The sequence below is a fragment of the Orcinus orca genome, chromosome 16, assembly GCF_937001465.1.
Source record: "Orcinus orca chromosome 16, mOrcOrc1.1, whole genome shotgun sequence".
NCBI lineage: Eukaryota > Metazoa > Chordata > Mammalia > Artiodactyla > Delphinidae > Orcinus > Orcinus orca.
Window position 1 is genome coordinate 43077583 of NC_064574.1, and position 12305 is coordinate 43089887.

The 12305-nt window shown below is 42.4% G+C and overlaps 1 protein-coding gene across 3 annotated transcripts in view; it reads right to left on the reverse strand.

Annotated features, from left to right (window-relative positions):
• KIF16B (kinesin family member 16B) overlaps positions 1 to 12305 on the reverse strand; it is a 276855-nt gene that overhangs the window by 57431 nt on the left and 207119 nt on the right. For all 3 annotated transcript variants that reach the window (XM_033429440.2, XM_049699212.1, XM_012533190.3), the window contains one exon: positions 7964 to 8053. In XM_033429440.2, coding sequence (XP_033285331.1) covers positions 7964 to 8053 — 90 coding nt within the window. The remainder of the gene's footprint in view (positions 1 to 7963; positions 8054 to 12305) is intronic.

The following is a 12305-nucleotide window of genomic DNA, read 5'->3' on the forward strand; positions in this document are numbered from 1 at the left end:
GAAAACTCCCCCTTCTTGAGTGAACACGGTCATGGAGACTCAGGAGAAAGAAGAAGGACTAGGGGTCAGGAGACATGAACCTTGCCTGGGCCACAAGTCTTGATGTGACTTTGAACAAAACTCTCCCTGGGGATCTGATTCCTCATTTCTAAAATGAAAAACCGGACTACCCAATCTTTAAGGCCCCTTGGAGTACTTGATTGTCTCATAATTTAGTGCAAGTGGTTCCAGCCCACTGTTACAGAAGTTTCCCTGCTAGTTGGAGAGGAAAGCCTGGTACAAGTCTATGTTTCATAGTCTTTGGTGATCAAAGAGGCAATCAACATGTTTTCATTGTCTAGGTTTAAATGTGCCTGTCATTAATTTTGACAAGATTATTTGTCACTGGAAATCACCTTTTAGATTTGGTGATCTATAACAATGACTGTAATAATGAAAAATCAATAACGCTCCCAAAGTGGATGCGAAAGAAATGACAGGCAGCATCTTAACCAACGGTCCAGAGAGCATCATTTGGGGAATATTTTTTTCCCTAACTACACACACTCTCAGATCCCATGTCAGACTTCCTGAATTAGAATTTCTTAGTTTGGGTCCTGGATCCACATGTCCCAGAAAAGCTTCCCAGCTCATTGGTGCCTTTTGCTCCCCAACCCACCTTTGAAAGAAGTGATTTAAATACTGACTATCTATCAGGTAGAGAGAATCATATGATACAAGCCATACAGTGAGGTAAGTGGGCCTCTGATAATGTACCAGGTCAGGAAGCTGGCAGCATTCTATTTTTGCCTACATAGCTGTGTGCTATTTAAAAATTCAAGGAGGCTGAGCGCTTGGTGCGGCTGAATTTATCTAAGGTTTACTGAATGCTCCCTGTGGCTGTGGTTGGTAGCATTATAATTTGGGTGGTGGGTAGATTTGCAATTTTTATATTAAATTTGGAATGCTGGTTATAAAACTGTTTAGAATGCATTTCAGTGATGGATGGTAAATGGCTGTCTAAGACAAATACAAGGCCAATAGCCAGTTTCTTTTCTTTCCCTTTTTTGGTGCCGCTTTGGGAAAATTACTTGGGAAATAAAGAAGGTTAAAAATGGTTCTATCAGGACAAACTGAAAGTTCATATACAAACTACATAAGCTCTTGCCCTAATCGTTTTCTTCTCTCCCAATGGTATTTACTGGGCACCCAGACACTGCCAGATGTGAGACTGAACAGTTGCTCTAACACAGCAATCTTTCATGTTTTACTCGAAGCCTCTGAAAATATTTTTCTCCCTTAGCTCCGTAACAGGGAGAAAGGAGCCCCCCGGGGGATATGGCTGATGGAGGCTGATCCTGTCTGACACTTAGGGACCCTGAAGACTCACTGTGATAACTCAGTTATGATGCAGACAGGCAACACACCTGTCCCAGTAACTTAGGCTCTCACCACACATGGGCAGTCAAGTTCCCTTAGCATTTATTTAGATTGTACATTTTAATACATAAAATATCCCATTTTCATGGTTCATCCTCCTGCCTCTGGGCAGAAGCACAAACCTGCTTCAGAATCACTATTAGCTAAGATTATAAAAGGGCCCTCAACAATCGACTCCAATGCATAACTGCTTCCACTGTGAGATGATTCTCCGGAGCCCATTAGGCTCCAGCACTCAGGAGGGAAGGCTCCTTGTTAACTGTACTAAAAAAAAGTCCTCTACAAATCAGACAGGGGTTAGCATCTCTGGACCTCCTAGAAGGAGCAGCTCTCTCAGTGACCCTCTGATCTTCCAGCCCCATGTCCTACCACTTCATGAAATACATTCAGAGCCCACCAGACCACTCATCCAAAAGGGGAGAAGGGGATAGGACACTAGGTCTTCACTATTCATTCATTCTACTGGTTGAAAGGGGATGTGGTTTTAAAATAGTCCTTTCTCTTCAGCTTCTTGATGTGCTATGTTTTTGTCCTGACTGACTCTCAGACTATGACCTGGATCCACAGGTAAACTTCATGGACACTAGACATCAATAGTAACTCTGCCTCATCCGTAGAGAAAGGAGAAGACGACACTTACTGGGGCTCTGTTTCTGGGCACATAACTTGATTGATATTTAAAAGGATTATACTGATTTTAATAGAGTGGAAAATGCATAGTTTTCATACAGATAAAGATCACTGCGGCAATGGTTTGCATGACCAAATTTCAAAGGCATGCTCTCCGGCAGATGCGGCACAATACTTTGTGGCTACTTTCAATAACATATTTCATCTGAGGCTCTCACAATCTTTTGCAAACTAGCTGTGGCATGATCATTTTACAGATGGGGAGTCTGAAAACACAGGGTTTAATCTGATGAAGATTCCACACAAGGTCAGCGAACGGGCACAGAGAAGGAAAGCCAGGAGGAGCTATTATCTTGCACAACACATGTCAGCGTATAAAGAGGACAAACTAATTCAAAACAGGAGACGAAGCTATTTAGAATCCAGAAAAAAATGCTAAGCTGAAAGAACATAAATAAATAAAAATAAAACAATTTTAAAAACCTTGAATAATGCAGCACCTCTAGTGAGAGCTCAACCCACTCACACAGTGAATCTGGAAATAGAACGAGCACAACGCTTACATATGAGCCCAGTCACCGCGGGCAATCTGTTCTTCTTCCAGTATTATTCAGGACAGATAATTTATTTTTCTTTTTTTATTCTGAAATTTGTCACCATACAAAATAATGCATTAAATTTTTCTTTGATTTCTGCTTTTTCCCTATCTTCAATCCCCACACCCCAGAGTTTCAGAGAATCCACTGACTTCTCATCCTTTCAGTTTGTAAGTTCACTCTGCCTGTAATAACCCCTAGGTTCCTTCTATTTTCTTCACAGACATATGTTATACCTAATAATCAACAACCCTGCCTGCTTTAATTGGTTCACCACCGAGTGAATATAAAGTAGCCCTTGGAGGCCCTTCAGCTGACATCATTCTCCTTAAGGAGACATTATAGTAAATAAATAAGCAAATGAATGTGAGTCAACAGGGAGATGAAAAGACTTAGACGAATGATGGTTAAGGAATTCTTAAAACCCTCTCACTAATGGGGGTGAAGGCCCTCAGCGCTCTCAGCCCACCCAGTTTCTGTGTGTTCTTTCCTAATCTTGGTTTTTTGTAAATTAAGTCTTTAACAACAGTTGAGCAATTACGAAATTTCTTCATGGAGCAAGTCTGCACTTGCAGACATGTTGATATCTTCCAGAATGTCCATAGCGAAGTACTCACAGCAGCAAAACTCTGGAAACTACTCGTATGTCTATCAAGAGGATTCTGGGAACCTGATCAAGTGTTATGCCAACTTGGTACCACTGCTCATGGGAAAATGATAAATTGCTTGATAAACCGATAAATTGTTTGTGGACTAGGGAAACGAGAGCTATTTGGTAGGAAGCCATACTGTAAGGCTTCTCTGAGTGAGGTGACTCCTGTAACTCAACATGTCCCTCACGGGGACTCTGGATGTTCTGCCCAGGGAGTTGTGCCCAGACAAAGTGCCTCTCCTGTTGCATAGGATTCTATGGCAGAGTGGTTCTCGAATCTTCCCCACGTGGGGCTCCTCTCCTAGCACCTAAGCTATTACCTGCGAGAGGTGGTGCAAAGAGAACAGCATCTGGACAGCTGTGTGGACTGCAGTCGACGCTGTTGCCAGACCCCCTCCATGCCTCGGCCCTGCCGGGAAGCAGTGATCTCTGTCTTACACCGTTCCTGGGTCACCCAGTGCCAAGCGTGGCCTATGGGAGTTCTGTGAGTCTGAATGTTTAGTTGGACCCAAGAAGACCTCCTAAGGGCATTGCAAATGATTACTTCTGAGGATCAGATTAAGAGAAACTTTCACATTGTATGTATATATCTTTGAATAATTTCAGTCTTTAACCATAAATATGTAACTTATTATCTGGAGAAAAAAAGACTACTGAAAGAAAAAAAAAACCTCCATAAAAGGAACTGTCACATCAAACTCTTTTAGAGGTCTATGCCCAGGAAAACATGGCTAAGATTCCACAATGAAATGGGAATGAGTAGGATGTAACTTTAGACAAAGTTCCAAAAGATTAAAAGCTATAACCAAATCTACAGTTTTGAGGTGAATAAACATTCTCTATCTTGGTAAGTATATCACAAATTCTGGATATACTGAATTCAAGTGTGTTTTTTCAATATTTTTTCAGCTTGATTAAAAGTTTGGAACCTTGTATGACTAGATAAACTTAATACGTATCATTTAAAAAATGATCACCAACCATTTTGTTATGCAATTAAGACAGCAAGAGTAGTTTTCTATTTTCTAATTCCATAGAAATAATGAGTCCAATGTGGTGAAGGGATGAGGTAAATAAAACTTGTTCCCACTTGGCTATGAAACAGCCATTCCCTGAGAGGAAACTTTCAGCATTCTTCCATATGAACCCTTTGGCTTTCTTCCCTGAAGAAATACTGTCTTTAACAAGTCCAATAATTTCCAGGATGTTGTCAGGCCAAACAGCTACCCCATTTGGAGGTAGCTAATTACTTCAAGAAGATTGACATTATATACAATTATATGAACAATTATAAGATGAATCATAACTGATGAATACCTATACACAGATTATTGATCTCAAGTCCCAACAAACACTCGGCAAGTAAGACGATGTGAAGTGAGGCTGCACAAAAGAAACGTCAACTTAACGAAAAAAATAAACCTGATATTTATCTTGATATTTAAGCTTCATCTTGAAAATGTTAAATGGACGATGCTGCCCTCTCACTGAAATAAGATTTATCACCATCTAGAATGACATGCTACTGTGTGCTTAGGGATAATGTTTCTCCCCAGTTCTGTTTCGATAATATTGTTTGGTTAGAAATAGGGAATAGAGATGAACTGCCTGGGCTTCTGCTCACGGGTTGTGTCACAAGAGGCGAGTCTCTCATTCCCGCCACAGAGACCATGAACGTCAAAGGCGCAGCACAGCCGGGCAGGAAGCGCTCAGTGAATTGGGAGGAGTTCGTCAGAGCTGTGGCCAAGGAAAAGTTCTGTGGCACCCAGGCAGCCCTGCGGGGTTTGTAATTAGCTCAGCTTCCCTGTCTCTAGGCGGTGCTTGTTTTAGGATCTCACCACATGGTAACCACTGTTCACATTCTCTCTTCTCTTTCAAATACATGCACACATGTCTGTAGTTTCCCTTTCATAATGTTTTTTTGTCCTTATAAGAAAGAAACTGTAAGTCACAAAGCTGGACTCAGTGTGGAAAAGCAACTTCCCATCTTCATTATCATTTAGATCACGAGTCTGTCTTCAGGAAAGGGGTTTCTGGGAGAAGTCCTCTATGAATAGAATGGAAATTCCAGCTGGGTTTCAATGTTCAGACCTTCTTGAATATCATCCAGTGGTTTCCTACGGCACTCAGACTCAGGTTCACGGTGCCACGTGGTCAGGTCCCTGCCCTGCTCTTTACCACACTGGCCACTCTCCCTGGGTCTTCTCATTCTGGAAACACGCTGAGCTTGGTCCCATCCCAGGGCCTTTGCATTTGCTGCTCCCTCACCTTCAGCTGTGCTCACCTCCAAATCTTCACACCTCTCTTCTTTTCAGCATTCAGATCTCAGCTCAAGATCACCCTTTCTACCTGCGCATCTAAAGCAGCCCACTGCCCAGCTCTCAGGCCACACTATCACATTGCCTTGTATTTTCTCCATGGCACCTAACATTACCTAAAATCCTCTTATTTACTGGGCTTTGTTTGTCTGTTTATTGCTCATTTTCTCTGCTCCATGAGAGGAGGGATGTCGTTGTCTTGCTCACAATTGTACGCAGTGTGGGGCTGCTCAATACAGATTTATGACCAAATGAAGGAGGAAACCAGCTCGATTTTCTTCATTTGAAGGCCACTTAATTTTTTCAGCATGTATGTAACACACCCTTTTCCCCCTTAAAAATAATTTTACATGTGTGATAATCTCTGTTCATTAATTTTGTCTGGTAGCAGACAACCACTTCAGTTCACAGGTTCACGTCATTATTAAACTCAGGTTAAGTTTTCTTCTATTATATCTTTAAAGACTGCTTCTGTCTGCTCCAAAGTTTTCTTTAAAAACACTGATTAGACCTGTCTATTATTGCTTAGCAAATTTATTTAAATATCTCTCATCTCATATTTCAACTAAAATGCCATTTTGTCAGAGAGCCCAACCCTGAAACGTCCTTATACTAAAGTGTCCAACACCTTCTGCCCATCACATTTTATTGATATTTTTCCTATAATGCATATACCTCACTTAAAATGGTAACTGCAACTTAGCAAGCATACTTTTTAACTGTTAGTTATTATTATATTTTCCTGGTTTATTGTCAGTCTGTCCTGATATAAATTTAAGATATATAAGAGAAGACACTTTTGTTCTTCTTGTCCACTACTGTATTACTAGAGTTTAGAAAGATGTGCCTATGTAGAATGGCATTGAACTAATGGCACTGAAAGAACTGATATGAAATAAATCACGGAAGGAATTTATATATACATACATATATAGATATATAAATCCTGGTAAAGTTTGTATCCTTTTTTTCAAGTAAATTGTTTTTTTCCAACTACACTGTGGGAATTTAGCAAGTTAATATGAAAATCTGTACATTATTAAAGTACTGATGTAGTAACTTATAATCAAGCAGTTAATGAGCTGCAAAGCTCACTTTAAAAACCAGTTGCTCTATACATTTAATATGTATACAATTACTTCTTGTTATTGTCAAAACTAACTTGGGACATGAAGAGTAAATTGCAGAGACAAACTTAATAAATTGACTTTGATGTAGTTGCTTCTGGAACTGAAGCCTCTTGGGAACACTGAGCTAAAATTCATACCTGAACCTTCTTCAATTTTTAATCGAATACTATTATGATAACTTAACAACAGAATTTCAAAGATAGCTCAATTTTTCCTGGACTCTAGATTCTTTTACACATCAAGGAAGCACTTTATCTACCCAAAGGTATTTCTCTTTATATTGTGTATCAGACAAGGGAGCTTAGAAGCCATGGAGATGTTAAGGAAACATTATGTAATTAACATGAAACAAGTCAGGGACACATGTCTGACTAAATTATTTTTTAGAATATCATAAGACACTATAAAAATGCACTGAAAAGCCATACTTAGGGAAAGCAGGCTAAACAGACAATGATTATTGACTGATTTGTAGTCAGTCAGTTCAAATCAAAATGCCCAAAGAGCTGTGCCTATACAAGGTTTCCTTTAGTTGAAGCAAAAATAAACAAACAAAAAAATAATAAGAATACATTCACTTGGAAGATACACATTAATTTTAGGAATACCTTTCTTTGCTTAAAAGTATTTTAAAAACCAGTCTTTGTCCAAAAATTAAAAAAAAAGATTACAAATGTATCAATACACTCTGGTTATCTTATCAGATGAAATGCCTCCTTGCTTCTAGATAATTCTGTATTTACTGTCTACCTCCCCTCCATGTGTGAGGGCAAATTAACTTTTATGACTTTACTCCTCATTATGTGGAAGTCTAAGCATTAATGCAATCTTTTTTAAGAGAAAAAAGGGCAAATCTATACTGAAGAATTTATTACTATTTTATTTTAATAGGGCTCACTCATGGCTGAGAAGTTATAAATTGATTAAAATATTTACTTAAAATACACTGTAAAATTTATGAAAAAGATAGAATTCATTTACTGTTGCTTTACTATCACTCAGAATTTTGTGTTCAAAAAATGTCTGAATTGTGTAGAATACAAATGGAACAGAGGACAAAAATTAAAAACCTATCTTTGAAAGACGAGTAATTGAAATAAAACTTGGTGACACTTACAAGCTAATACCTAAAGAGAAGGGGGGGACTGATAATGCAATCAACTCATTTACTTTATAAAACAAATGTTCTTAATCGGAGATAATTATTTCGTAACTCACCTCTGCATACTTCAACTTCAATGTTTTATGCATTTCTCGGAAACGACTGTAACGCCTGAATACGGTCCACGTCTCATCCAGGACAGTGATCTATTAACCAGGAAAAGCAAAATAAATCAGCATTAGTTGGAGGAAAAATTGGTTTCCTCTTATTTGTTTAAAATAATTTGTTTAATGTATACTGATGTGTATAAAACTGATGACTAATAAGAACCTGCTGTATAAAAAAATAAAATAGAATTCAAAAATTCAAAAAAACCCCAATAAAACAATCATATAATTGTTCTTAAAAAAATTTTTTAATTGTTAATTAAAACAATTTAAAAATGCATCTTAAAAAAATAATTTGCTTCAAATTAAACAAATTGTTTAATTTGTTTAAAATAATTCAAAAATTTGTTTGTTTAAATTTGTTTCAAATAACTTAAAAATTAACGAAAAGTGATTAGCATGTAAATTTCTCCAGAAGGGAAAATATTAATCTAGCAGCACAAATGAGACTTACAAATAATAACTGTACTCTGCTTAAGCATGCATCTCTGCTTCCCAAATATGATTACGAGCAGCATGTGACTCTGTACAGTGAAGGACACAGAGTTTCATGGCTTATCAGAAGTGTCCCTCCACTCTCCATGTGGGGTGCGGAAAGGACACCCCACAGCGTGACCTTTCTGTTACAGTGATGTGCCTACACGAAATGTTTACGCTTGTATATAAAATGTCAGTGTTGGTTTCCAGATGCCACCGCAATGGACAAGAGAGAGGCAGCAGCAGAGAAGAAAAAGAAGGATGAGGAGAAGGAAGAGGGAGGACAAAGGAGAAGGAGGAGGACAAAGGAAAAACCAAAAAAATCTGTCTGCATCTCAATGATCATTAGCATCAAAACCCACACTGTATTTGGCTTCATTTCGGAGGAAGAATTCTCAGTCCGGCCTCTAACCAGTAGTGGAACTTACTGTTCCTATTGGATGGCAGGTGGACACTGGTGCCCAGCAGTCACATACCAAGGTCACGGTGACCAGGGAGGCTGGGAGGCACCACCAGCCTCCACGGCCACGCCTGAGGCACGGGCTCCTGACCACGTCCCCATCTCATTCCCGCTCTCCCTCCTCCAAGCTCCAGACCCGCGTCCCTAGCTGGGGCACGTCTTTCTTTAGATGCCACACACCAACTTCAAGGTCAGCCTGTGTGAAACAAATCCACCCGTTCTCTCCAGTCTCAGCTCTACTTCATCTCAGTGCATGTCACCACCATCCACCAAGCCACGCCAGACAGACGCTGGTCCCCAGGTCCCCCCAACATGCCACAGTCAGACAAGCACAGGTCCTGCACCCCTCACCTCCCAGGCCTTCCTTAGCGCTCTACCCTTCTATCCTTCACTGCCACTGCCATCTCACTCTGGGCCACCAGGTCTCCCGCGGCCTCGGCCAGGCCTCTCCCAGTGTCTCCATCCAGTTGCCCCTCCAATCCCTCCTCTGCACAATTGACAGGGGAGCTTTTTAAAAACTTAAATCTGATCGTTCTACCTCCCCCCTTAAGTCCCCTAGAAGCTTCACGCTGCTCCTAGAAGAAGACCCAGATTTTATATTTGTACCCGACTGCGCGCAGCAGCCTCTCCTCCAGCCTCTCCTCCCGCAAGTGTCTCGCTCCCTGGAAGCGCACACTCCTTCCCACGCTGGGCCTCTGCAGCGGCCGCGCCCCTCTACTGGAAACCTTACCCCGCACATTAGAGAAACGCCCTTTTCAGGCTGGTGATTCAGCTTTTGGTTCTCCTGCATGTACACCCCAGGGGTGAGCAGGAAAGTCAGGGATCAGGAAACCACAGAGATCGGTAGGGGGAGGACACCCATGCAGGGAGCCTCGGGAGGAAGAGGGAGCCCTGAGTCTCAGCCAACCGCAGGGTCACTCACTTCCCCGAGTGGCAAATTAGATGATTCGGGGTTATCCAAGGAGGTATAATATTAAAACTTTCATTGTTCTGGCTCCATATTCATCATGTACAATAGTGTTTTAATTGTGGCAGGTTTCTTCTTGTGAGTTTCTTTTAAAAAGATATTTCTGTAAGGAAAAAAAAGTACGTATGTTTACAAAAAACCATTTAGTAAAAATAGTACCAATGTCACCAAAGCTTGGGAAACACTGCTCCTGGCAGCTCAGCTGGGGGTTTTATCCCCAGCTCTCTCCTCCTCAACGGACCCCATTGAGCACAATTAGCAAGGGGGTGAGGGCTTCCCTAGGGCAAGAGCACAGCAACATGCCACCTTGGCTGGACGCAAACCAGGTGTCAAGGAGAGACCTGGACACGAGCGGGCGTGATGCTGCCTGCTTGCCAAGAAAGCCCAGGAATTAACAGAACCATACCCGTGACCCGGGAGTAGGAAGATGCAGGATGCTCACAGGGAAACCATCCTGTCCTGGGACTTTGGAATCCAGAGAAAGTCACAGAAGAAGCCTAGGTCTCCCTCCTCCCTCAGACTCTAGTGCTCCCTGGATCTCTGACTGCTTCCACTGTTCCTCTTGAACCCACAGTCAGTCAAGTGCAAACCCCCCCCATCCTCAGCCTCTTCTGGGAATTTCCCGTTCATCTTCACTCTAACTGAGAGCTGGCTCTCCCCGAGGGACCCCTTCCCCTGTAGCCATCTCAAGGAGGGACTGTGTTCTCCCCACACTCTTCATCCTGTTCTGCGGGGAGGTTGGTAGACGCTTTGTTACTTCCATCCAACTTTCACACCACTGCTCCTCTGCCCTTCCTAAAACCCCACCTACGTGAAGCCCACACCTTCGGATCCTACCTGTACCCATCCTTCTCGCAGGCAATTCGCCTCAGTCACATCCCCGACTCCTTGAACGTCTTAGGTTTTGCTCACTGTCACCTGCTCCAACGCTATGGAACTCCTGCCATGAATCTTGGAAATTTCATCAACCAAAAGACGATCCCTCCAACACCCCGACCTCCTGTTCCTTGACTTTGCCCTGGTTCCTCCCTTACCCAACTTGGAAACCATGGGCAATCACTACAACCTTTCCCTTGCATTCAACCTCAAATCTCTTTGTTCTGCTCTTTAAATTCCCTTGACTAAGCTAAACCACAATCTTGGTTAAATCCAGCTGTCTGCTTACTCCCGCCCTGTACCTGCAGGATGGGGATGATGGAAAACATGCCACCAAATGTCTGCCTGGTCCTCTTTTAAAGTCACGGTCACCACTTTGAGGTCAGCCTGGATGCCTCCAAACAGTCATACCACATTTCCCCCTTCCATCCATTCTCCCGTTCTCTTAGATAAGAGTTTTCTAAACAGTTTACTCCATCTTTCTCCTCATTCTCAGATGATAACCTGAGTTCCTATTTCACTGAGAAAGTGGAAGCAATCAATAAACACTCCCACAACCACCCTCAGCCCACCATGGCCACCATCGGCCTTGTATCTCCTCTTCCCTCCTGCTACCGGGCGTGGGATGTACACCACTGCTCCTGGTTAAGGCCAACCCCTCTTCCTAGATGCTGGATTCTAGACTCCACGCCCCCCTGCCTTCTGAAGGAAACTGCAATCAGCAATTTTCTCTTCTCTCTCCTGCACCAACACATCCCCAGTCTCTACTAGATTATTCCAGCAGCATCTAAACTAGCTAGGATTTCTCTCACCTTAAACTTCCACCTTGGCCTCCCTTTCCCTTCCAACTGCCACTCCATTTCTGTCCTTCCTATTATAACAAACTCCTTGCAAGAGTTTATTCTTTTTTTTTTTTCTTTTCTTTTTTTGCGGTACGCGGGCCTCTCACTGTTGTGGCCTCTCCCGCTGCGGAGCACAGGCTCCGGACGCGCAGGCTCAGCGGCCATGGCTCACGGGCCCAGCCGCTCCGCGGCATGTGGGATCTTCCCGGACCGGGGCATGAACCCGCGTCCCCTGCATCAGCAGGCGGACTCCCAACCACTGCGCCACCAGGGAAGCCCCGCAAGAGTTTATTCTTCATGTCATCAATTTCCTTCTTCCCAGGATCCCTTCAATCCAGCCTCAGTTACTCACATTCCACTCAAACTACTCTCATCTACTCTTACCAAGGTCATCAACGACTGCCACAGGTTACTTCATGCTAAACCACTGGTTCATTCTTGGCCCTGACCTGACTTGACCTATGGCAGGATTTGATGGAGCCAACAGCTCCTCCTTGAAACATCTTTTTCATCTGGCTTCCAGGCTGCTGCCTCTCTTACCTTAGTTTTCTTTGCTGGGATTTCTCTTCATCCCCCTAACCTCTAAACATCAAAGTGTCCCAGGGCTTAGTCCTTGAACGTGTTTTATCTTCCACCTGAGCTCACTCCCTTGGTGATCTCATCCCATCT